At 44.9% G+C, this 25,234-nt stretch overlaps 1 protein-coding gene across 1 annotated transcript in view; it reads right to left on the reverse strand.

The window, feature by feature from the left end:
* PPM1H (protein phosphatase, Mg2+/Mn2+ dependent 1H) overlaps positions 1-1,618 on the reverse strand; it is a 143,208-nt gene extending 141,590 nt beyond the window's left edge. Inside the window, exon 1 of the mRNA XM_076332063.1 lies at positions 1,360-1,618. Coding sequence (XP_076188178.1) covers positions 1,360-1,595 — 236 coding nt within the window. The 5' untranslated portion in view covers positions 1,596-1,618. The remainder of the gene's footprint in view (positions 1-1,359) is intronic.
* Between the last annotated feature and the right edge of the window lie 23,616 nt (positions 1,619-25,234).

Genomic DNA, 25,234 nt, shown 5'->3' on the forward strand with positions numbered 1-25,234 from the left:
AGCTTACTTTTAAACATTTAAACTTATAGTTCCTAGGGAATTTGCTCAGTAGTCTGTTCAATTCTTTAATAATCTGAAGAGAACAATCCAATTTAAAATTCTTTAAATCTCTCTTCCCATTTCAGTGTCCCCAATGATGTAACAACCTTTTAAATAAAGCTAGTTAACAATGTGAAGCCTTCACTGTAGTTTTTGCAGTAGCTTTGTTGGGAATTCATGTATGCCTGAAGAGACAGCACTCTACAGCGGAACAGCTTGTAGCTTGGAAGAGCTCGTTTAGTCTAACTTCTGTAATCTGTGAGTTGGTAGTAACATGGATGGCCAGATATGTTCAAGGCTTAGAGACAGCAGCAGAGAGAAACCAAATGCTGAGTCCTGCTCCCAGTGTCATCAAAGAAACTAACGCGTGCACTGATACAGGAATCAAGTGCAAGGACATGCCTTGCATGCCGCAGCTACTCCCACTGCCAGCGGGATGAGGATCTGCGTCCAAACAAACGCTGCCCTTTGCCTAGCTGGTATTGAAGGTGCTGCGTGCAATCACTTAGTTTGATTGCACTCAAGGCTACCACCAGGTCCCGACCAGACACCCTCTAAAGTAAATACCATGACATGAGCGAGTCAGGGCAACAAACTGCTGAGAAAGCCCAGCTTTGGGGTTGGCCAATGGATTTTTCTTTCAGTTTGGAGCTCACGTTCCTCAAGCATCTCCCCAAACTGGAAAGCACTTGGGCAATAAGCGACCAGCCGCCACCGGCGAGCGTGACGGCTGCCAGGTCCACAGGAAGGTGCCCCAAAATCCCCACGCTTCACTGCTTCTGGACAGCGGGAAGCAGTTACACACGCACAAACCAAACTGGGTTTCCTATCAATAGCCCTTTTCATTCCCGAGTCAGAATGGAGACAGTTGTTCACCGGCGGGTCTCCATCCTCGGCCCCAGCACCCCCGGAGCCGTCACTGCAGGCGGAGGAGCCCCGGTGCTGCCCGTTTGCCACCCTTTGCCCGTCCGGGTACCGGCCGCTTCCGCGGGGACTTACAAGGGCAGTTGACCGTCTGCATACTCGGCCTCCCAGAAACGAGCCACCCCGGTGCAAAGCTACGGCCGGGCCGGGCACACGGCGCCGCGGATGCTGTGTTCCCCCCCCCCGCGACCCGCCGCCGGCTCCCGCTGCCCGCGGCGCCGCGCAGGCCCGGGACGGCGCCCCCGCCGCCTCCGGCAACGCCGGCACCCGCCGCGGGGGGGTCAGCCGGCATCGCCGTCTCTCGCCGCCGGTGCGCCCAGGAACGGGGTCAGCCCGGCGGGGCGGGCGGGCCCGGCCGCCCTCCACCTGCCCGCCGCAGCCGGGGTCCGTACTCACTCTGCGTAGCCCGTGGTCCAGGGCAGGCGCCGGGTGTCCTTGCTGAGGATGAGGATGGGGCGGGCGATGTGGTCGGCGGAGCACTCCACCTCGTCCGGGGACAGTCCTAGGAACTCGGGTCTCCCGTAGGGGAAGCGGAGGGGCAAGTCCGCGCCGCTGCCGTGGTCGGCGCCCGCGCTGCCAGCCATGATGCCGCCCATGAAATTGGCCACGGCGGACTTCACCCGCGTGAGCATAGTAACCCCGCCGGCGGCGGCAGCGCCGGAGCCGCCGCGCAGGGCGGGGAGCGGGGCGCGCCCGCGGGCAGCGCTGCTGCGGCTGCGGCGGCTTCGGCAGCCCCCGCCGCGCTTCCGCAATGGGGGCGCCGGGCCGCGCGGTGCCGGGCGGGGGAACGGCGGGCTCAGGGGCAGCCGCGGGGCCGCGGGCTCATTGCAGCAGCGGCGGCGGCCGCAGGTTTCCCCCTCCCGGCGCGGCGCTGGGTGAACTCAGCCCGGCGCCGGCGGCTGCTGAGTCATGTGATAGCGAGGCTGGATTTGCCCGGGCGCTTCCTGCTCCTCCTGCGGCACCGGCGGGCTCCTGGCACACGCCGGGCACGGGCGGCCGCCGTCCCCGCCCGCCTCCCGCGCCGGAGGGGGGGGCGGCCCGCGGCAGGTGCGCGGCGGGCGGGGCCTGGCGGGGCCGCCCCCGGCTGCCTGCAGCGGTGCGGCGGGGGCCGGGGCCGGCGGAGCGGCGGGCGGTCCTGCCCGCGGCCGCCTCCGGGAAGAGTTGCCCGGGAGACGTTTCACGCGGAGTGGCTCGGGGGGCCCGGCCCGCCGGGGGTTCCCTTACCGGCGGGCGGGAGGTCGCCGCCCGCAGTGCGCCCGTCCCTGCTGTCCCTGGGGCTGAGCCAGCGCAGCCCGAGCGGGACGCTCCGTCCCAGCCCCTGGCAGAGCGCTCTGGTCGTACGGGCTGTGGGACGAAGCTCCCGCTTGAAGGGTTTACCATCCCTCTCCCCTTTAAACATGTCAAAGCTATTTTTCCTACAAAATAATCTGCTATAAAAAAGAATTGTAAGTACCCTCGCCGTGAGGGCGGGCCGGCGGCAGTAGTCTAAAATGAGTCCTGTAGCCAGCCGGCTGTGGGTTCGGGAAGCCGGGGGTCATGCCTGCCTGCTAGCCAGCAGAGATGGCGTGGCAGCCCCCCGGGTGCTTCCGTGCAAGAGCGGAGCAAGAGTGAAAGGACAAGCCTGAATATCTTCAAATTTGATAGCATAGATCTTTTAGCCCCTCCTTCCCTGGCTGTGTCATACTGACCATGTCGTACTCTTGCACAAAAAAACTTGGCGGGTCTGCTGCAAGTGGTAGTCACCCAAATGCAGGGAAGGGTCGCAGGTTTGGGTGTGCCGAGCTTCAGGAAAATGGGGGTGAGGGGAAGGTAGCAAGAGTAGGTAGGAAGTCTGTCCTCTGCAGCAAGGCTGTGTATGTGCCCTGCGATGTTGCAGTACTCCTGAGAGCTGTAAGTCTCGCCAAAAGGCAGAGTGACCTGTGAAATGGAGCAGGTATGTACGGCAAGCCATGAGAGTAGCACAGTACTGGGACTTAGCAAGGAAAAGCTGGTTAGTCATCATACATGGCTAGTGGGGATGATCGGCTGTCATCTAGCTGGCTCATACTAGAAACCAGCTGGCATACCACTGAACACACAGTTACAGTTTTGGAGACTAAGCCCTGTGAGCGCATTCAATTTCTGATTACTAAACAACATCCTGAGAGCCGAGTTCCAACAATGCCTGTGTTTGCTCCAGGTTCCTTGTGTACAGACATGAGAAATGTAAAGACATTGTGACGCCAACTAGTTTTTACGATAAAGCCGTCTATTAATAAAGTCTACAGAGCCAAAAGTAGATTAGTGAACAGGGATGCTAAGAGTGTGTTAAGTGCTATTTGAAGTAGAGTTGGAAAAATATTCACCCCAAATTAAACATTACAGATATATGTCCTTTGGGAGGAGGTGGTTATTTTTCCTATCTCTTGTTTAGTTGTTTCCAGGGCTGATATTATAGATATTTTGAGGAACAGTAAACCTCTTTTAGGTCAAAAAATACTTGACATTAACTCCTCACCAGTTGATTACAATATAATGGAAACCTTGTAGTTCTTCCTTTCATGCATTTCTGTTTGCTTTCCTTTGTTTCCCAGTTATGTTGCAGAGGTCGTTACTTTAAAGAAAAATGATAAAAAGAAACAAAAGGCTTGTTAAAATTCAGTGTGGTTTTTTTTTTCACCAGCCCCGTGTCTGGGTGCCATAACAGGCAGTCATTCATCTACATTCACATGTTACAGGGGAAGGCAAGCCTGAGGTGGTGGGATTCCCAAAGCCCCTTGGCTGCTCTGTTCAGTGTTCTGAACCGTATATTTGATTTGTCTGGTCCCAGTTCATTCCGAGCCCCTTCCACCTGAGGATAATCTCTTTATACTGTCTTTTGTCTGCTAGATAGCCAGTGTTTTTCATCAGACAGGCACTCCAGCGCCCGTTTCCCTCGCCAATGCTTTAATGGACCTTCCACCTGAAGACGACAGGAGTGAAAAGAGGGACATGAGCAGAATTTGACATGTATCCTGGAGAGGCTCGTTTTTTCTGTGTAAAAGTAGAGCCCCTCACCGGTTATCCCATACATTCCTGGAAAGGCTGTGCCAGCAGACTAAACTTTGCAGTTTATTTGACCCAAAGACTTTGAAAAACCCCGTTGACTAAAACTCAGAGAGGATGCAGTGTTTGTCCTCCTGCCCCACCTGCGGTCACCATTTTGCACAAAACATGAGGGAGAAACGTAAGGGAATATATATATAGGCTTGTTAGAGTTTAAATGATTATCTCTGCAAGATGACAAGGAAAAGCTCAGATCAGACATATGGGGAGACAGCTTAAAGGCTCACCACTCAAAACAAATCTGTGCGCTGTTTGAAATTCTGTGGATGCTTGCCTCTGGCACAAGAACGCTATAAAGATACAACAGGTATGATACGGCCTCTTCATACTGAAAAGTATAGAGGTGCTTTGATTTCAGTTCTCTTTGGGAAAGAGGATCACGTTGTTCACTTCTGAGTCAAAGGTGAAGCTCCACTTCTCAAAGGAAGTAATGGGCAGGCCTGGCAGATCTCAGCAAGTTCCTCAAATCTCCTAGCCTGTCGTTCATCTGGTCCAAGCCAGACAACTTTCTGGTGGTGGGAAAACCTCTGAAGGTTTAGTTATTGACTCCAGATAAAATTTTGAGGCTGAATTCTCTATGTAGATGTTTGAAAATTGACTCTGTGTCCTCCTGCAATCCCATGACTAATGCAAAGGAAAGATGACAGGTTGGATTTTTTAAAAATGTAAACTTACTTGTGACATTGGGATAAATATACTTTTCACTCTGAATGGCTAACCACGCCGTGGAGCTAGTGAAGCTGCATGTGGGCCAGAAGCATATTCATATGAGCTCTTTGAAGCATCTGAATTATGTTATGCCACCTTGCCATGCATCATATTCAGCATTCAACAAATTCAAGAGCATTTTAATCATTATGAAAACAGGTTTACACAAAGAATACTCTACACTTTTATACAATGATAGAATAATTCTGATTGGAGACGACTTCTGAAGATCATGTGCTCCAATTTCTTTGTCAAAGCAGGGCCAACTTTAAAGTTATATTACATTGTCCAGAACCTTGTCCGGTCGAGTTTTCAATATTTCCAAGGATGGAAATACCACAGCCTCTCTGGGCACCAGTTCCAATCTTCAACCACCCACCCGTGAAAAATTTTCCTGGTATCTATTTGGAATTTCTGTTGTTGCAGTTTGTGTCTGTTGCCTCTCATCATCATTCACCTCCAAGAAGAATATGACTCTTTCCTCTCTATACCCTGTTATTAGGTAGTTGAAGACAGCAGTAAGGTTTCTCCCCCTTAGCCTTGCCTTCTAAAGGCTGAACAAACCCATTTCTCTCAGCATCTTCTTGCGACAATCTTGGTGGCCCACTGCTGGACTCACTCCAGTAGGTCAGCTGGGGAGCCCCAAACTGGACACAGTACTCTCACAAGTGCTATTTAGAGGGGTATGATCACTTCCCTTGACTCTTGCTAATACACCCCAATATGTGGTTAGCTTTCATCACTGCAAAGGCACACTGGTGGCTCATATACATTTTATTGTCTACCAGGTCCCTCAGGCCCTTTCCTGCAAAGATGCTTTCTTGATAGTCAGCCCTTAATATGGATTTACTCTGTCCCAGTTGCAGGACTTTGCATATGTTCTTGACGAACTTCAGGAGGTTCCTGTCAGCCCATTTCTCCAGCCCACTGAGATCCCTCTGAGTGGCAGCACTGCCTTCCAGCTATCAACTTGTCCCCACAACCTGGGGGAAAGGAGACAAATACTTACAGTCAGCAAAAAACTTAGGGCTATCATAAGCTCTCTGTAGGTACTATTTATATATAGAATCATAGAACATCTCAAGTTGGAAGGAACCCGTAAGGATAATTGAGTCCACCTCCCTGCTCTACCTAAAGCTAAACCATATGACTAAGAGTGTCGTCCAGATGCTCTTGAGGTCTGATAGGCTTGGTGCCGTGACCACTTCACTGGGGAGCCTGTTCCAGTGACCAACCACCCTCTCAGTGAAGAACCTTTTCCTAGTGGCCAATCTGAACTTCCCCTGACGCAGTTTCATTCCATTTCCTTGTGTCCTATTTCTGCCTTTCTAGCCGCTTTTTAAAGAACTGTAACAAAATTCACCTTAAAATAAAGGAAAAGCTTGCAAGATGAAATATCCACTTGGCTGTGAGGACCCTGGTTCTGGCTCTTCAGTACCTGAACAGAGGGTATATTATGTGGAGTAGCTGGAAGCGTATCCAATGAAAGTGCATTGACTCAACGTGTTTAGACATTTTCTAATTATAGAAATTATTTCTGGTGCAGGTCTTTTTCTGTTTCTTTTGCAGAACATTGAAATACTTGGGGCTCTGCCTCATAGGAGTATGGAATTTATTTCAACAGTGTAACTCTTGACTTGCTTGTACCTTGTTTATACCTTACATTGCTTGCTTGCTTGAAGTTTTGTTTCCTGTGCTTTTCATGCTCTGAACAAAAGCAATGGGAAAACTCCTAAAGACTTCAGTGAGAGAGGAAGTAGGCCTAATGTGAGATGAATGCAGCATTTCTGCGGGCATGAACTTCTGTATCATATTATCACAGATGTGCAGAATATCCACAAGTGTGAACTCTGCTGCCGAATGAATTCGGAGAGTATGTCAGAATAGGTGTCTGACATGATGGTGATGAGACTGTATCTGCAGGGGAAAAAAACAGTTCTGAAGGAAGAATTGTTTGTTTGTTAATCCCCCAAACAAAAAAAACACTTAGAGCCTTATTTTTGCACATGATTCTGCTTAGGAAGATCACCATGTCATGTGGCGATCAATGAAGTTATTCTTACCTTTTCAAAAGTACTGTGCGACCTTTAATAAGCATGAGGAAGCTCTTTATCTCCAGAGAAAGGCCCTTCAGAAGCACAGTGCCTGAGGCATCATAGTGATGTGGAGGAGAAAATGACACTTACTAAGACATCAATCCTACTTCCTGCAATACCAGACCTCCCCGTCCGTGCCTGCAGCAACCCCCAGCATTTCTAGGCTTATCAGAGCTGATAAGATCAAAGCCATTGGTGCTCTTGCTTGCAAACTGGCAAGTTTGCAAGCAAGAGCACCAATTAAATTTAAAAATAAATAAATACTAGCCATACTTGGAGTGATATGTTTCCTCTGCTATACCTGATTTCTACTGCACCATCCTGTAGTCAACAGGGGCTAGAACCCAGGTGTCCTGCTCCCCAGGAGAGTCTCTCCCCCCTGCTTTTGCAGACTCATTCTTTCTGCCCCTTCCCAGAAATATTTAGGTGGCGATGCAAAGCGGAGCCCTGTCACAGCCCTGTCCTTACTCAAGAATACGCTGTACAGCAGAGTGGTGAAAGCATTCATGCCAGAAAAGCGGGTTCATAGACCTTCTCACAGTGGAGGACTAATAAATGCAACATCCTGAGCTGCGTGACAGCAGCCCTGGTTTAGGTACCCAGGCAGAAAAAAGGCCCTAAGGAGGTATCTTAACTGACTGGCAATCGCAGTAGAAGATGTCACAAAACATTATAACTGCTTCCAATCTATATAAATATAGATAAATACTTCAACGTAAGCTGCCCATAAGCCTGTAAGAATTTCACATTTGCCAAAAACCACAGAATGACTTTTTCTACAAGAATCTATGTGCAAGTATCCTGAAAAAAAAATCTAATTTTGCAATAAACATCATCATCATGATTTTGCTTCTACAGCTTCTTCTTACTTTCCATTATCTGCTCCTTTTTAATGCCTGTAGCTAAATCTGCTAATAATGGGATGGAATAGGGATTAGCTTGGCTATGTGCTCCCGTTGGCGGCTTTTCATAGGGGAGGTGGAGCAAAATTATTATATCCTCTCTTGGGCTCCTTTGCCCTGGCTCCTGCAAAAGAACATCTTGCCCTGATGATGTTGTGAGATACTTCAAAATGTCAGCGATGGCAACACTTTTGCTGGCAGTCTCAGCAAAAAACCTGAAAGTAATCAAATAGGTTGCAATGCAGAGACAACTGGAAAATGAGCAGGTAAAAGGACGTGTGGGTATTTGTAGGTGCTTAGAGTTATGGGACAGCACTAAAAGCTTGGCTGAGCACAGGCACAGATGCATGTGTTTTAACTGCCTCAACATTTCGGGTTGAGTAGGAGCATGTTTCAGAATATAAGATGGTCTTGACTCGTGCCTGAGTTAAGTATGGGTTAAACACGGAGGGAAGTGATTTGTATACACCAAGCAGTGGGGAATTTTTGAGTAACCTGCTAGCTGCCTTCACTGCAGATGCTTCTTAAATGGGGTTTTTCAAGAGTAAGTGTGATGGATGGGTGAGGGGCTTCTTGTCTGCCGATGGCAGCTCAGGAGCGAATGGCAAACACAAAGAGGGATCCCCTCCCTACATTTGGGCTGCGGCTTCTGCTGCACGCGCTTTCCTGCAGCTCGGGCCAGCCAGGCACTGGATTTCAACTGTGTGTCGGCCAGGGTCTTGTCTGCAGCACGGTCAAGCCTTAACCATCATGTCCTGCTTAGAGTTTGACAGTACTTCTTTTTTTCTTCTTCTTGTTTTTTCTTTCTGCTTTTTATTTTGGACAGGTTTTTTAAAAATATTAATTAAATGAACAGTTCTGGCAAAACTTCAAGGTTTGAATGTCAGCCGGGGCATATGAAATCCCAGGTGCCTTACGTGGCACTCATTCTCAGCCAGCCTTGCCAAGGAAGGATGTGGGATTTTTGAGCAAGTTGTCAAAACCCCGGGCTCCTAGACTTCAGGCTGAGTTTACCAGATGTTTTGTGCTGTCAGAAATCACAGTCCCGGCTCTACTGAATGATGGCAGAGAAAATTAAAGAAATTATGCTACTTTCGTATTTAGCTCTTGGGTTTCTGCTCATATTCTGTAAGCAGGAATATGGAAACTGTTTTTCCATTCATTTTTTTCTTTCCAGCACTGCTCATGAGGTGCCTGTGGCCCTGCATAGTCAGCCTGGCTATTCACTTTCCCAAATACATGACATTCTGATATTAACACGCCGTCATTCAGATTGCTACAACTAATACACAGAATCTTGTCAATAGCCAAAGAAAGAAGAACAAACAAGGCAAAAGCAAGTATTTAGAATTTATTGGCACTTCCAAAAGTCTTATGAAGAGGTAAAAGTGTGTATATAAATATTTATTAAGTTGTGTTAGAGTAAATAAGAGCTCTCCTGTTTTAGTTGTGTAATAAGATACTATAAATTTTGTTCTTTCTTCTACAGCATCCTTCAAAGGTCTCTTGTTATAGTATCCGCTGCTTTTTCTGCAAAGACCTGTGTCAGTAGTATGGGCTTTAAACCATTTTTAGCTTGGACAAGCACATTGCTTTTTTCTCCCCCACACTTGTTTTATAGCTTGACCTCTCTTTTATTCATGTTCATGACAGTTTTATTTAAATGGATTCTTCCTCACCTTGTTTTATTTATTGGGGGGGTGTGTCTGTGTGACTTGATTTGTCTTTGTTTTTTACTTCCTTTTTTGTTGACTAGAAGCTATAGCTTTTGACAGTCTTCTGTAAGTGGATTTAAAAATAATAATAATAATAATAATAATAATAATAATAATAATAATAATAATAATAATAATAATAGAAAAGGAATAATTTTTTCATGCTGCTTCTTATAATAGATTGCCCAAGGCACAAAAATGTGACAGTTATATCTGCTTCATTTCTCCCAGTTTGAACTGAATCAGCAACTAAAACCTGGGACATCATTCAGTACTACAGTGCTGCCAGCTGAGGGACAGACACGTAAGAGAGCATTAGCAACGTGTCAGTTACGGCCATCCAGCTTACAGCGACTCTGAGGAGTTTCGATGGTTGGGAACGGGACCCGTTTCTGTTGTGTTGCAATATAGCTATTGGCTAACTTAAAGGATCTTCTGAGATCATGGCAACCTTGGCTTTTTCAGATGTTCTCAAAAAAACCCCAAAGAATAAACTGGAGTGCTAAAATCAGACTGAAAATGTTGTGTCAGGGAGAAGTCAGTTTGGCTCTGGAGCGGGCTGATGGGGAAAAAGTGCAAACAGGATTGTCTGAACATCTCTGCTTCCGCAGCGGAGGCAGCAGCGGGAAATGGCCTGAGCAAACACATTGCCACAACAATAGGCAATCTGCACGGCCTTCTGGTTGCTCCAGCTGATGTATCTGAAAATCAAATTAACCTTTGACTTCTATGGGTCATGGCCTTTCAACTATTGTGTGGAACAACCGAAGAAACTGGATAGAAAAGATGCTTTTTAACAGATTTAAAGCAATAAAGCAAGCATCATAATCTTCCGCCAAATAGCTGACATAGAATAAATATGCTGACCTTTTGGAAATATAATTATTTGTGATTGAACATCTGTGCTTACAATATTTTTCATATAAAATGTTTAAAAAAAAATCAGTGATTACTATGGAGCTGTAGCCCCTTTTGAGAGTGATACATGCACCTCAAATATGTTTAAGTAATGAGAGTAAATAATTAGTATGCCATAACCTAATGCTGGTCATTGCCAATCATTTCTCAGCTTAGCCACTGAAAACAATTCTCACCGTGGTGCAGAGGACTTCCCTTCACCTCGTGTTTGCAGACTCCTTCCCCCCGCCGCTTGCTGCGCCCTGCCTGAAGCAGGGAGGTGCCGAGGGCTCGCTGCTTGCGGCCGGCACAACAGCCCTGTGCAAACCCCACGGCCTCCGAGGCTGTGGTACAGTTGTGGAACCTCATGGCTGGTTCAAAACTTGTTGCCAGCCTATGTAAAACCGATTTTGGCCTCCCTGAAAATGAGAGTAAAATAACTCAGCTGCTGCTCGCTGCCTTCTCCTGGGCACAGCATGGGGCTGACAGTGAAGGCGGTGGAGCAGTTTTTGGGGCTGCTCAGCCCAGGCTTAGCACCTCTAGCCCTCAGACAACAGTCTACCTGCACCAAAAACCAGGAACCATGGTCACAGCTACACCCGCTTGTCCTTTGTCCTTTGTGCCTGCGCTTTGCTATCCCAAACCAAAAAGTGGTTCCCTCCGCGGATTTCAGTATATCTCCATTTGCACTTTTATAAAAGGACTTATTGAGCTATAGGAATTTTCAGTCCCATAAAAAGACCCGTGGTTAAGAAAAATCTGGAAATGTATTGTTTATATTTATGTATTATTTAATAATAAAGAATTTAAGTGGGTGGGGAGCACTGTAAGATATTCCCCTCGACAGTCTGCTCGAAACAGCCCGGCTCGGCAGACCCCCATTTCAGCAGCAATTAGTGAGGGATGCAGGTCTGGAAGTCGGGGCGAAAAAGTTTGCTGGCGTGATAGCAGGGAGAGAGTCTGCAGCTCAAGAGGAGACCGAAGAAAAGTCTTGACACCACAAAGACAGCTACGGTGCTCCATTAAATCTTATGAAGCCTGAAATTCAAAGCTGGTAGGAAAGGCTTGTACAAACTGCATAGGAAGCATTTAAAAATGCTGATAAGCAGGTATCTCTCTGACCCTGTTGGCAGCTACATTGATGTAGTGGGTTTTCAAGGATGAAGATCTTTGAGAGAAGTTTCTCAGGAAGGTTTGACCTGCCAGTGCTTTCAGTCAAAACCAGCCACTCCCTGAAGTTTAAGCAAACATGTTTAAAGAAAACAGCGCAAGCACTGTGCCGCTCTCTTCTCTGGATTGTTTTCATGTCCTCCTCACAGGGGATTTTGTGACATGGGATTATAGCTCACACGTACAATTACTGGTTTATTCTAGATACCATAAAGCCATTCAATGAGAGTCTACATCCAGTTTTTTATTAACGAGGGACTGAAACTGGTCTTTGGCACTGCAGCATGCCGAGCTTGCTGCTCTTCTCTGGGGGCACGCAGGGTGCTCACACAAGGGGAGCAGTGACCCTCTGCCCAGAGGGTTTTGCCCCAAGGGGGGGGGCCTCTTCCCTGAGCACAAACTTGCAAATGACCAGAAATCCTCCTAAGGATGGAAACAGGGAACAGTGCCCCTATGGGGTCATAAGTCTCAAGCCCTCCTGGGAAAGGAATGAGATGCTCAAGACGTGGTGAGAAGTGGTTTGTGGGGGGTTCCAGCTACCCCCTAGGGAAAAATGGTTGAGATTTTAAGATGGGGCAGCGGAGGGTTGAAGCAAGGCAGGAATAAAAGAGGTGTCAGGGTGAGGTGGAAAAAGGCATCCAGGAATTGTAAAGATATCAATTCAGTCATATGGATTATGATAGTTTCGGACTATTTTCATAATAATGCCATTATTAGTTCCATAATAATGCCATGATTAATTCCATAATAATGTTTGAGCAAAGACTCCAGTCCTTGGTGAAAATGAAGTTTGGAAACTATTGATTTAATGAATAAAGGGTAATTTGGTAGGTCAAAGTAAATGCTATCGATGTAAACAACATTGTCTGTAATTTTATAGCCATATATTAAACATTGTTATGGAGACCTTGCTGCAGGATATTCATAGCCATTTAAGCCACCTTGATGTTGTTATTCTGCACAACACAGCCATGAGAGAGCTTCACGGAAACTACGGGAGTAGAACTTGTTTCCAGCTGCTCCTGAAGCTGCCAAGGAAAGCAGACCTGATTTTTAGAAAGTTCTTCCACTTGGCTTCTATTGCAGCCACCATTCAGCTTCAGCAAACTTTGTGTGTGCTTAGCAGCTCTGAGAAACAGTGTGTTTCCATCAGGTGTCCGCAGCTGTATTTAGGATCTGGAGTTAAGCACTTGGCTTTGATGTTCTGACTAAATAGTAATTTTTATAAAAAGTTCTGGTGATTGTAATTCATCAAAAATAGGAGCTCATATTGCTGCCTTCAACACTCATTTTTTCCTGTTGTTTCCTACTGCACACGTCATCAATATTATCTATCATCTTGAACACTGGTTTGGAAAAAACAACTTACTGTATCATAATAGTAATAGTGCAAGAATGCATAAACCCAACTACATTTTTATATGACAGTTTGCCAAAATTGCTCACCCATTTAAAATTAGTGACATGCCAACATTGGCAGGATTAGGACATAATCATATTTTCTGTCCTTTTTTTGGTGATAATCATTATACCAAAGACAGCAGTGAAGGGGAGTTGCAGTGCATGTAGTTTTAGTTTTGATAGCTTGGGTAACAGCAATGGTCATAGTGAAATGAAGTAATGCAGGTGTCAGCACGACAGAGGTGCCAGAGGAAATATCCATCATTCTTCATAATCTCCCCACCGCCTGCGCTGAAGCCCAAGCCGTTGCTTCTCCCCGGTTAAACCGAACTGCTCTCAGCTTGGGCTACCCCTGATGAAATCATACTGCCCTAATGCAGAGCCAGCACGGGCTCTCTGTGACAGAGAACGTGAAATCCCAGCAGCTTGGGCTCGTCAGGCCTGTAGACAGTTACCTTTTGTAGAAACACAATGCCCAATACATTTATGTATGAGTCATACCTGTTCTTCCTCTTCAGTCTCTTCCAAACAAATCCTCAGTGTCTCTGCATATCGCTTCTAGCCAGCCATTAACAGAGTAGTTGCATATCTTGTATAATGAAAAGTGCATATGAGCTCAGAATGCTCTTAATAAAATATAGATTAATTCTATAACAACAACAACAACAAAATCTATGCGGAGAACTGTTGCGAGAAACTTTATGTGAGAATCTCCTTCAGGGTGGTGCAACGATCTTTTGATATTTTTTCATGTAAATCTCTTCAGACTGTTTTTTCTTTAGCAGAAATAAAATAAAAATTTAAAAATAGCCAGGAGGCAAAATATTACCACATTTTAAACTTGAACAAGTTCTTCTGGTTTCTTTCATAAATACTATTAATGCCAAAAGGGAACTCTGCACTGACATTCTGAAGCATCAATGTGATCATATGATTCACACTAAAATTCAGTCTGAATAGCAATGTTTCAATGTGGTATAAGGAAAAAAAAGCTGCCCCAAGGCTGGCAGCTTCTTCTTATCCAGTACAGGGAAAGAATTCTCTCCGTAAGAAAGTTAAAATAGCTGTATTATGCACATGCATTCATGCGTCTGCATACATAGTTTGTCTAAAACACCCTAAGTTTTTGTAGATGGTATATGACACTGTAACATACATAGATTCAAGTGGAAGGAGGAGGTTTGCAGCCTGGGCAGCGTGACTGAGTCTGTCCCGGTCTGAACCAAGTGATCTCTGCGCGCACGCATCCTGCCCCTGCACTGACACGGCTGCCTTCCAGGCTGCCTGTGGCCCCTTACTGCTGTGCACGGGGGGTCAGGGCTGCGCCCCAGCGCTGCCTCTTGCCAGATGGCACGGAGATGCCCGTTCAGTGTATAAGTAACTGGACCAGTCCAGGCACTGTTCTGGTGTACACATTTCTTGCGGAGAAATTGCTCTTGAATAAGCAGCCCAGTTCTCCTCTAACTGGATGTGGTTTACACCCAGCAATGCAAATGTATTGATGTGTGGGTGCACAAGTATAGAGCAGGTCAGAATCAGGCACGGTTTTTTGATTTCCCCTGGTGTCATTGCCAGCGAAGCAGTGTGATTTGCAGGGGAAGTTACCACAAGTGTGGGCTGTCACGAAAATCACAGCTGTTGCATTGTGGAAAAGACCAGGTCCACTCCCAGCTCCTTGTAGCCCCTATCCATCTTCTTCCTTTGCGATTCAAAGTTGCAGATGCGATAGCATCCCCCAGAGTGGAAAGGAGATGACAGCTGTAATTACAAAGGAGACCTCTGAGATCAAAAGATGTCAACAGTTTCTGGTAACTGTGTTTAGCCCTCAAATTCCCCAGCCAACTGAATGCCAAACCATAGCCTGCGGGGATGCAAATAAGTTGAGAGGCAAAGAGTGGAGGTCAGAGTACTGTCTTCTTGAGTGCTGGCCAAGATTTTGGTGTACAGAGTGAGCCGTATCATCTCATGATGTCACACAAGGCTCAGCGCAACCATCGCTCACGCAGCTGGCCGGACCCAGGAGCACCCACCACACCAGCCTCGAGGATGAATCCCGATGCTCACAGTCTGCCTGGGAGCAGCCCATGCAGAAGGGCAGGACCTCTGGCAGAGGCAGGGCAAGGGAGCTGCTGTTTCCCATTCCACAAACCTGAGCTGTGGCCCCGTCACCTGCAGGGCTCACTCAAGGTGCTCCCATGTGTGAGAATGCCAGCCCTGATTTCAGAAGACACTTGCATTGATATGCACGCTCAGGCTTAACTATTTTAAAAATGTGCGTCTCAGCCCTCCGCTGAGGTTTTAAAGAGCATTGTTAACTCCATATGTGTCTTTTGGCTCCTTGCTTTTTATTTCTGTGTTTTATCTGCTGGCATCCTTAGAGTGTTAAAAGTTGCATTTAACCTTGTCAAAGGAGGACTGTTTCTATTTTAAATTGAAGCATTTTGTGCACAAGTCATATTTTGCTTGCAACACTTCCTTATGGGTAAATATTTGTGTTGGAATTCCTAAATGATAATATAAAAACAGTTGAATGAGCTGAGGAAGAGCAGCTTCTATTCTAGAAGGGAGTTTAATGATATCCTCAATATCTTGTAATTGAAACTACCCTATATCCAAGGCAATAGAACAAATAGCAGCAATATCTATTTCGTGACAGATTTAGCCTTTCTTTTTTTCACAAAATTTTTATGAGCATATCATGATTTCCTCAAATTTGCTTTGCTGAAATCTCTTGGATTGTTTTATTCCGCAAATTGCCTTATCCCATAGAGTGAATGACAAGAGTTCTCAGGCTGAAACATCAGCTTCTGGCACTCTGCTGAGTAGCTGACTTTGCTGGGGCGAGTCACAGTTGCTATTCATTGCCTGGGTGAGTGTGTACTTAACCTACTTGGGTTTATTTAAAACTTAATTTTCCTTGAATATGTCAGCGTGCAGCTCTAAGATCCACTTGCTTCTGGACCTGACTAGGGATTCTCCCAGAAAAATGGGGGTTTAACCATTAATAAAGTCCTGCAAAATGGCAAATTTTCACAAGAAAATGTTAAATTTGCAAACTTGTTGCGCTGAGAGAACTGAAATAAAATAGATTGGTTTGGGTTTGCTTAATCTGAACTACAGCCTCAGTGCTTCAGGTCCTTGGAATAAATTTCCTTGTTATCATGATTTGGGACAAATATGAAAATACCTGAATCACCCCATAGTGAAAACGCTGTTTGCTCAGCTCTCCTTCCTGCAAATATCTACACAATGAAACTGTAAATAAAATTAGTGGAAAGAGAAATAGCAGTGGGACAAGCATGGCTTAGCAGATTGAAGAGAACATCAGTGTCTTATTTACAGTATTTTTCAACATTTGTCCCTAAATCTGTTTTAATTTCTGTTGGAAACTGCTATATTCATACAAAATGACTATAAAAGTGGCCTGAAGTGATCTTTGCCGAATTGAATGCAGCCTGGTAAAATGCAGCCATCACCTTTCAGTGATTATTAGGAAATAAAATACATTTTCTTGAAGTGCTTCAAATATATTCTTTTTGGTCATCAGGGTATGTTAGTAAATGCTACTGTCAAATGAACATTTCAGACCAAAATAGAAGCTTTTGCAATGTTAACTATAAAAACTACTAGAAGCTATTGTCTCTGCCCAGATAGAGTGGTAACAAAGGAAACTAGAAATATCTTCCATGCAAACTCATCTTTATCCCTTCGAAATAAACAACTACTTAATGGGATAGCTGCTTTTTTATACGTTTCCCTTTTGAATAGAGATACTGAATGCATCCTCATTTTCTATTCTTTCAATACTTATTCTGAGAGGGAAAATATATGACAGGTGGATATAATACCTGAGAGAGAGAGATTATTGCATGGTTGTAATCCAGTACACCAAGGTCCTTACTTCAGCTGGGACTTGACTGGATAATGGAGATACAATAAATGATAAAGAAAAGAACAGTACTTTTTCTTTAATATCTCCACGAAAAAATACTGTAGATTGCCACAGAGATAGCAATATAGCTGCATTATTTTTTTCTGCAGAAAAACTCTGGGTAAACAGCAGCCATTAATAAACCAGACCATTTTCTCCTAGACTGAAAAAGATATTATGAGGCCAAGATTGTTCAGCTGATGAACCTGCTTCTGTAATCTGTTTCACACAACAACATTATAACAGTACTGAGCGTATGCCTATATGAAAGATATTAACAATTTCTTCTGAAGCAAAATATGAGGTAAAAGAACAGCTGTCTAAAAAGAGTGTAATCGATCTTGTGTTACATGGGAATTAAAGGCAGTGGTGGGGCCGTTACAAACATTTTGTTACATTAAAATGAAAACTGATTATTATGGGATGAGTGGGACTGAATTTTGTACTGAAAATGCATTTATCTGTTTATTTAAACTGTGCTTTTCAGATGCCTTTATTAGGACTGTCTAAGCCTTTTATATTACCTCCTTTTTCAATTGCTTTTCTTTCAACTGATTCAGCCGTGCTTTCTGTCTGATCTCTACCTCACACTGAATTTTAATGTCAAATGTGATTTCAGAAAGTTCAGATGTAATTGAAAGGAATGCTAGGAATAGGAGGCAGATTTCTCAATACCTAATATTTTTTCCACTATAAAGAACTTGTAGCAACCCTCCAGTTCGGAGGAGGAATATGAGATTTGGCAAGGGAGTTGGTCAAGCTCTACAGGTTTTTCTGCACTTGTTCAATGCAGATGAAAATTACAACAGCCTTAAAGTTACGTTGCATTTACGCCGAGAGATTGGATCTGCTTGCGGACAACTAGCAAGCGAGCAAGTGCAAGGCTGAGCATAGTTGTTTCACATACGAATGACTCTGCGTGGCATTCCCAGCACTCCCTGTTCCGCATCACGCGTTTAGGTATGTACTTCGTAGCTATAGTATGTATTGCTCCATCACAGTCCTACACAAGGACTGCAAGCCAAATTGGCTATTCGGCTGTTATGGCAATGGAGGTCATTCACTTGCTTTTATATTAGATGAAAGTGATAAATCTGTCACTCCGTATGAAAGTAAACTGTGCTTGCTGCCAGAAGAATAAGAGCACATTAAAAAAACCAACTTGATGAGCATACTGATTAATGAATACTTGGAATAGTGCACTTAAAGACTTAACTCAAATTTGTTATAATTCTGATTGCTATGCAGTGCGTACGTGCTATCATAATGCATGACTGTAACCAAACTATCAGAAACACTGAGAATTAGCACAGTGAAGCAGCAAATGGGTGTCTGGATCATGCTGACAGCACATCATGCCGTGGTCATAATTTTTCTTTCACTAATAACAATAAATAATGATAACTGTAGGATCAAATGGGTCAAAATGATGAAGCAACATGGGTTTGAAAGAATCTGCATTTCCTACGTCACACCAAATGGCTGATTTTTGGAGTGTGCTATTTAACCAGCTTGTCTCTCTTTCCAGGTTTGCATCAGTTTCTAAATAGTTCTGCAAAAGTTTAGGATTGAACCTTCCCAAAAATCATTAATCTAAGGTGCGAGTCTTATAGGTAAGGTGTATGAAAACACCAAAATTAAGATAAAATTAAGACCAAAAGGCAAAAGCAGATTAAAAAAAAAATTGTACCACATTTTAAAAAGTAGCAGCACTGAAGAAATATACTCTGTCCACCCCTGTAAGTGACCTAGCTGAGCACAAAATGCAGGACTAGGGAGGGAAACAAGCACTTGATCTTCTCTCCCTTCATCTTCAAGAGAGGCTCTGAAGCCTTTCATCCTGCAGATGCCCCATGCCTGCAGTCAGGATGTGCTGCTGAGAAGCCCATGAGAAGGAGAAGGCCTCTTGGGCCAACCAGTGGGCATGGGGAGGTGTGGGCTTGATCTCAGAAAGGCAACGGTACAGAGCAAAACAGACAAAAATACGAATTCTTGTCTGACTTTGTGAGAACTGGCCTTTCTCTGCTACCTCAGTTACCAGTTTTTCTCAGTTGTGTCTCCAAACAGTGTCTCAGCTGGAAATTCAGATGCCAAAGATGCCTATTTAGGATGGCTGAAGAGTATTCCCGGACACAGCGTGGCATCTGGATCAAGCCCTGCTCTCAGAGCCTGGGTGTTGGCAGCCCCAGTGAGACGTGAGCCGCAGGTTACACAGCTCTGCCGCTGCGTCAGCCACACATCAGGCTGCGTCCTACTCAGAGGACCGACCCCCAGATGTTGAAGTAATCCCACCAGCTGCTCACAGTCAGCAATCTGCTGAACCCAGCGCACGGGTCAAAGCTGGCATGGTTCTCCACATCATTCTGTTAATTCCCTGGAGATTTGCAAAGCTTCATGAAATACGTTGTGTTTTCACAGTGGCCATCTGTTATGAGCACATAAGATTGCTTGTGCTGGTGACCAGCAGGTCAGCTGCAGAGCAGGATTTCTCAGCCTGCCCCTTCAGAGGTGGGAGCAATCACTACACAGAGTTAAGAAGCAGAGATTCCTCTCAGATCACATCCAGATGTTCATTGCAGGCAAGGAAATACAGACCACATGTCGGTGGCTCTTCCAACTTTCACACTTGACCAGACCTTGCTCAAGTGTTGTATGAGATGTTTGAATGGGAAGCAGCGGCCATAACCTCTCCCAGCTCACTGTGTGGGGGCTTTTCAGGAGACGTGACACAGGCACCTCCATCAGCTGGCAGAAGGGCGCAGCCAGAGCTCTGAGCTACCACTGTGGCTACTGTTGCCTCACACACACATCGCTTTGAAGGCTGTATTTGTGCTTCCGGTTCAGGATGCCAGACGTGGGCCAGCTCAGGACGAGGAGGGGAGGATGGCTTGAGGACTTGCAGCTTGCCTTGCACGGATGAGAAGGGGCAGGGTCCTGGCTGGTGGAAACGCAGGTCAAGGAGGAGGAATGAAAGAATACAGAGTTCAGATGGGGGCACTCAGGTGCAAGAGATGGGGGGAGTGGGTGAAGTAGATAGAGAGATGGGGCTGGGTCCTGACAAGACAAAATAGATTGCCATGTAAGCAGTCAGGGAAGCTGACATTGACAAATGTAGTTTGGGAAGCTTTTGTAGGCACTTGCCTTGCAGGGTGATGAGCATACTTGGAAGATACGTTGCAGAAAACTCAGGCTACTTAACTGTCCTGTCAGTGACATACCTGAACAAAAATACATGCATATGGCAACATAAGGTAGGCTGGAAGTCTTGTACATCCCTTTTAAATCAGGTGGTAACCAGGGGTCAAGTTTTGCTGGCAATAGAAAGATTGTCATGAACAGAGAAAAACTTGCTGCTGGAAGAGTTCACATAAAGAATGCAGAGCAGAGGGAAACGGAAAGATCCAGTCTTCCCTCTCCTCCCACGCTGGCCCAAAGAACACTTCAGACGTGACCAGCTCTCAAGGATCAGTGTGACACTTTCAAGAAAATACCTGACCTCTGGAAGTAGGGATGCCTCTTTCCAAACCAGGATGATCTGCTCTAACATCCTGGGCTTGAGAAGCAAGCGGCTATCCAGCAGGGCTTCCCAACCTCCTCCATTCTCCTGGCCTTGTAGACAATGACCTTCATGCAATGACCCCAGTACATTTTATTTCTTGCAGGAAGGAAAGCTATGGAGAAGGGACAGTCTGTTTATTCCTACAGTCTGTGGCATCCTGGATCACTGGCCTCTTGTTGCTATCGTAACACAAATAATAAGAATAACTTCAGGTGCTGATGCTTTCAGTTAACCTGGAGTTCTTCTGGAATACCTAGCTGGAGACTTACATCCAAGCACTATTAGAAGTAGTGAGTAATATGCCATTCAGTGTTACTCAGATAGCTACAGTGTTCCCATCTGGATAGTATCAGTGTTAATGATAAAAGGAAATTAGAAAAGCCTCTGGTGGGCCTTTGTAGTTGCTGTTATCCCCTAGAGACAGGACTTCATCCATACAGGAACCACATGGGTGAGACTGCAAAGAGAGGATATTTTACTGCAGCAGAAACCCTTCTGTAGGTTACTTCAATAATTATTAGACAACTCTTTTCCTAGTATTTTGTCCGAGTCCTCTGTATCCATGGAAAAGGTTTTGCCAAGTGTCAAATGACTATTTCTAAGGCTCTGAAGATCTGCTACATTTGGAATAAACCTAAGAATTGCTTCACCTCATTCTTTCTATGCCTTAATGCCTCTAAATGCCTCACCAGGAGCATGTACATACTTGGGAGCCTCAGAAGGAGACGAGGCTCCTGGTGGCATTGTGGGGAAAAGCATATGTGCCTTGGCGTTTCAGTGACATCTATTGGACAACTCTGTTGGACTGGTTCCCAGCATTAATTTGCAATAATCATAATAATTTACATTCAAACCTTAATTAATGAAGATCTGGGTATTTATGGGATGGGGGATCTTGAAAGGATAGGGTGTACTTTCTGGTCTATTTCTGCCCCTTTTCATTCCAGTGAAATTCTACTCATGACTCACTGCTCATTACCATCTCCTGGCAATGTACGAAGAAAGAGATGTACAGCAGAACAAAACGTTTCTTACCCTGATTATTTGCTTCTTTTCAACAGCCCAATACCTCCTTTACCACAGCCTGGTAAATGGCTTCCTTATAATTTAAAATCCTCAAAAATGTTTATGTGAGGAAACACTTGAACATATGACTACCTCAAGATTATTTGTATATCAGTTTATGATCTTTGTGCTAAATGGTTGGGGTGCGTGGAGAGTGAAAAATCACTTTCTGTGAGATAAGCAGAGGAAGGGCTTAGGTTTGGAGCCTCCAGCAACAATACTGGGCTGTCTCTGGGCCATGGAGGCACCTACTACCTGATGGTGACAGGTGCTGAGGGAAGTTGCTAACATAAAGAATACTATGAGGTAAAGAGGTTTCCTTTTTATAGATAGTAAGGTAATTAAATTACTAACCAGTACCAACGTTAAAGCACCGCTGGGTCTGTGGTATGTTCAGGTGCTGTCTGCTCCTCTTCACTGCCCAACCTGGTTGCTGGAGCTCTGATTCGGTAACTTCTGAAGTACACCCTTATCTCTGTGCGCTATCTTATATGGCTGCTGCTTCCAAATGTAGGACAGGTACATCGTCTGCGTCCCTCCTGCTGTACAGAGAGGTCCTCAGTGAGGTGCTGAGGTGCACATATAGATGACATCTGACCTGTATGGTGGCATCCTGTGTTGGTGTGCACCATCCCCTCTGTGCCCAGTAGTTGCTTTTGGAAAGAAATCTGGTTACACCGGCAAGGAGGGAGCCATGATGAATAGCAGTAGATCCTCTTGTCCACGCAGTGCAGACATCGCTATTGGGAATGAAGATCACTGAGTTGTGACTTCAGTTTGCCTTCACTTGGAGGCACAACCCTCACAGAGCTCTATTCCTTTGGAAGAATCAACCATTTATCTTACAAACACACAAAATTTTATAAAAGGATTTACTACTGATATTTGATGGGAAAGAAGCCAGGGAACTTACTTTCTTGGTTCTTAATGCATTTGATGCTGTTCTGGAGAAATTACTTTAGGTGAAATCATCTTAGTCGGGGGTAAAGTCCACTGCAAAAATGATGTCTTATGCCTTGGGAATGAAAAGTAGATGTTAATGTACTTTTTTCAAAGATTTGGAAGCAGAAGTGGAGTCCTAAGGACCTCTTCCAACTCTGTTTTGTGGTCCAGTCAAACAGCACAGAGTGCTGAAGGCTCCTCAGCAGCACAGGCACAACGGAGGAGTGGTGATCTCAGCATGGGCCAGGGCATTTCCCAGGGGAGAAGGATGGACGAGCCTATGGATAAACCTCACGTGGAAGGTGAACCGGGTTAGGGGGAAGAGCCTGTGGGAGATGGGCTTGCTGCCGTTGAAGAGATGGAAGGAGCGGGGGCAGCAGCTACCCCAACACCTCTCCACCCCGTCCACCCCTCTCTCGGCAGTAGAAGCCAGGTGAGCTTTCCAGAGCTGTAGTTTCACCAGGCAGTGAAGAGAGGACAAGGCTCTTTGGCCACCCCTAACATGTTGATCCCCTCTGCAAATACTTACTTTTCTGATGCATAAAGCCAGTGTGGGGATGATAGCTGGGTATGTCTGGAATCTGGTCTGAATAATAGAAACACACTGAAATGATCCCAGGGAACAAGTATCTTGAGTTACCCATTTACAGCCTGCACACATTTCATATCTGACAGTAGGACAAAGCACTGTAAAAATACCCTTAAGAATGTGAATCTCTGCTCTGATTTGCACTTAAAAGGCAACATCTGATTAGTGCCTGTGTTTTATTAACGGAAGACTGGGAGGATGAAAGCATCTCAGATATTACCTTTATTGTACCATATATTTTTGATAGTGTATCGTGGAAGAAAATGCCACGTTTCATTAAAGTCTATCATTCATATACCACAAAGGATTTGGCAGCAGTTTACAAACCTAGTGGTAATTTTCAACATTGCTCATTTTTCGGTCTCTGAAGATTATTTAAAAAAATGCTTCTGATGACCTCAAACTAGATCAACCGGTGTTCACTGGTCTGTGCGGGGATGTGTGCTGTTGTACACCAGCTGTGGGGCTGCCTTTGGTATAAGCAGCTCAATTGCTGTGTCAGCAGTTATCACACTGTTTAATTTTAATAGACTTGGTTACACAACACATTCTCAGACCTTCCAGCTGTGCCTGATGAAAATGCATACTGACACTCATTCTGGTTTCAGCATCCCCCTTGCTCTCTTGCTACCTTATTTTTTTAAATTTTTTTACTTACAAGGAATCTCAGCGCTCACGATATATGAAATGCCATATATGTTGAGGATAATCTCCCGTCACTGCAAGGTTTCTCCTCTGTTAGTTCTCTCTGCGTGGTTCATTTCATCTATTTGCCACCCATTAGAAAAGGTAGTGAAACATTTGGTTCTTGAAGGGTTGAGTGCTTCATTTTATGTGATGTAACTGCATCAGCAGAGCAATAATTTACAATGAATAACTTGTTTGGCAGTCTTAGGCTTTTTTCATGGATTGTCTTTGAACAGATTGTAATTTTCTTGAATTTATTAATTATTCAAAATGTTAATGACTTTGGGGGATTGATTATGAGCAATTTTATGTATTTGGTATGCAGTACTCCACTTCTAGGGCCATTACTTTGTTGTGTAGGTAGATAAAGGCACATCATGTTTTCTCTATTTTTTTGACAGAAGATGCTGAAAAATGTCACGACAATTTTGCTCAGAGGGTGAGAGTTTAGAGAGAGACAAAAAGAAAACAAGCAGAACATTTTCCCCTAAAATCCTGGCTAGGTAAGAGAGTTTTTCTAAGAATAATTTCTGAAATAAAGAAGATCATTGTCAGATTTCTTTTATTTACTTATTGAATTTTAATTTCTTGTAATAACTTACACGCAAGGTAATTGGGTGTGTACATGTAGTCCCGGTGGGGGTGTCCTACAGCTTAGGTCCTGTTCTCCTTGGGCTTTGGTGAAAGGTATGTTTCTCCATACCAAATATTCTGAAAGTACAGTTGTGACCAGTTTGCAAATTTCTCTCAAGGTTATTGTGAAGGTGAAGATGACTCTACGCAGTTTCCAGTCCTGAAGAGTGCTGTGATGTTTGCTGGTCTCCTAACACTTGCTTTCTATTTCTATTGATGCATGAAAGGTTTTAATTCACTTCAAATGAGCATTTTGTGGGATGAAAACCTGATTTCTTGAACAGCAAGTGGCTTAAAATAGGTGTTCATCAAATTAAATTTTAAAGACATTTGAATACTTGATTAGGAAATATTTTGTAATGCTTCCTTCAATCTGCTCTTGGCTACTTTTGCTTTAAGAGGGAGAGGAGAGAGGAAAGGCAGTTGCTGTGAGGTAGAGGTACATACTGCTTGCGTCACTTATTTAAATATAGATCTGAATGATGAGTACAACAAAATTGAAATTTCACATTTTAATGACAATACTCTTGCCATTTTGGCAAATCTGAGAAATGGTTGTGTGACTGGCTGCTCTTGGCCGAAGCTTTCCCTCGCGTTCCTGACTTGAATCTCTATAAGCGCTATACCTCCACAGACTACCTTTTTCAGGCTCTGATGAGCAGGTCTATTTATGGAGTTCTTTAAAAAGCTGACTGCTAGCCAGACCTTAGAGTAACATGCTGCATGCTGAGGCCCTCTGTAGCTGTTCAGGTGAATAAAGAGCACTTTCCTGCTATGGCTCTGCACATGTTAAGCCGTAAGTAGCGGAGGTTGCAGACGCTGCAGAGGACTCTCAGATCAGCACAGGAATGGATCACACTGCAGCCTGTATGAGCGTGTGAGAGCTCCCATC

The sequence above is a fragment of the Aptenodytes patagonicus genome, chromosome 1 (genome assembly GCF_965638725.1).
Source record: "Aptenodytes patagonicus chromosome 1, bAptPat1.pri.cur, whole genome shotgun sequence".
In the NCBI taxonomy this organism is placed as follows: domain Eukaryota; kingdom Metazoa; phylum Chordata; class Aves; order Sphenisciformes; family Spheniscidae; genus Aptenodytes; species Aptenodytes patagonicus.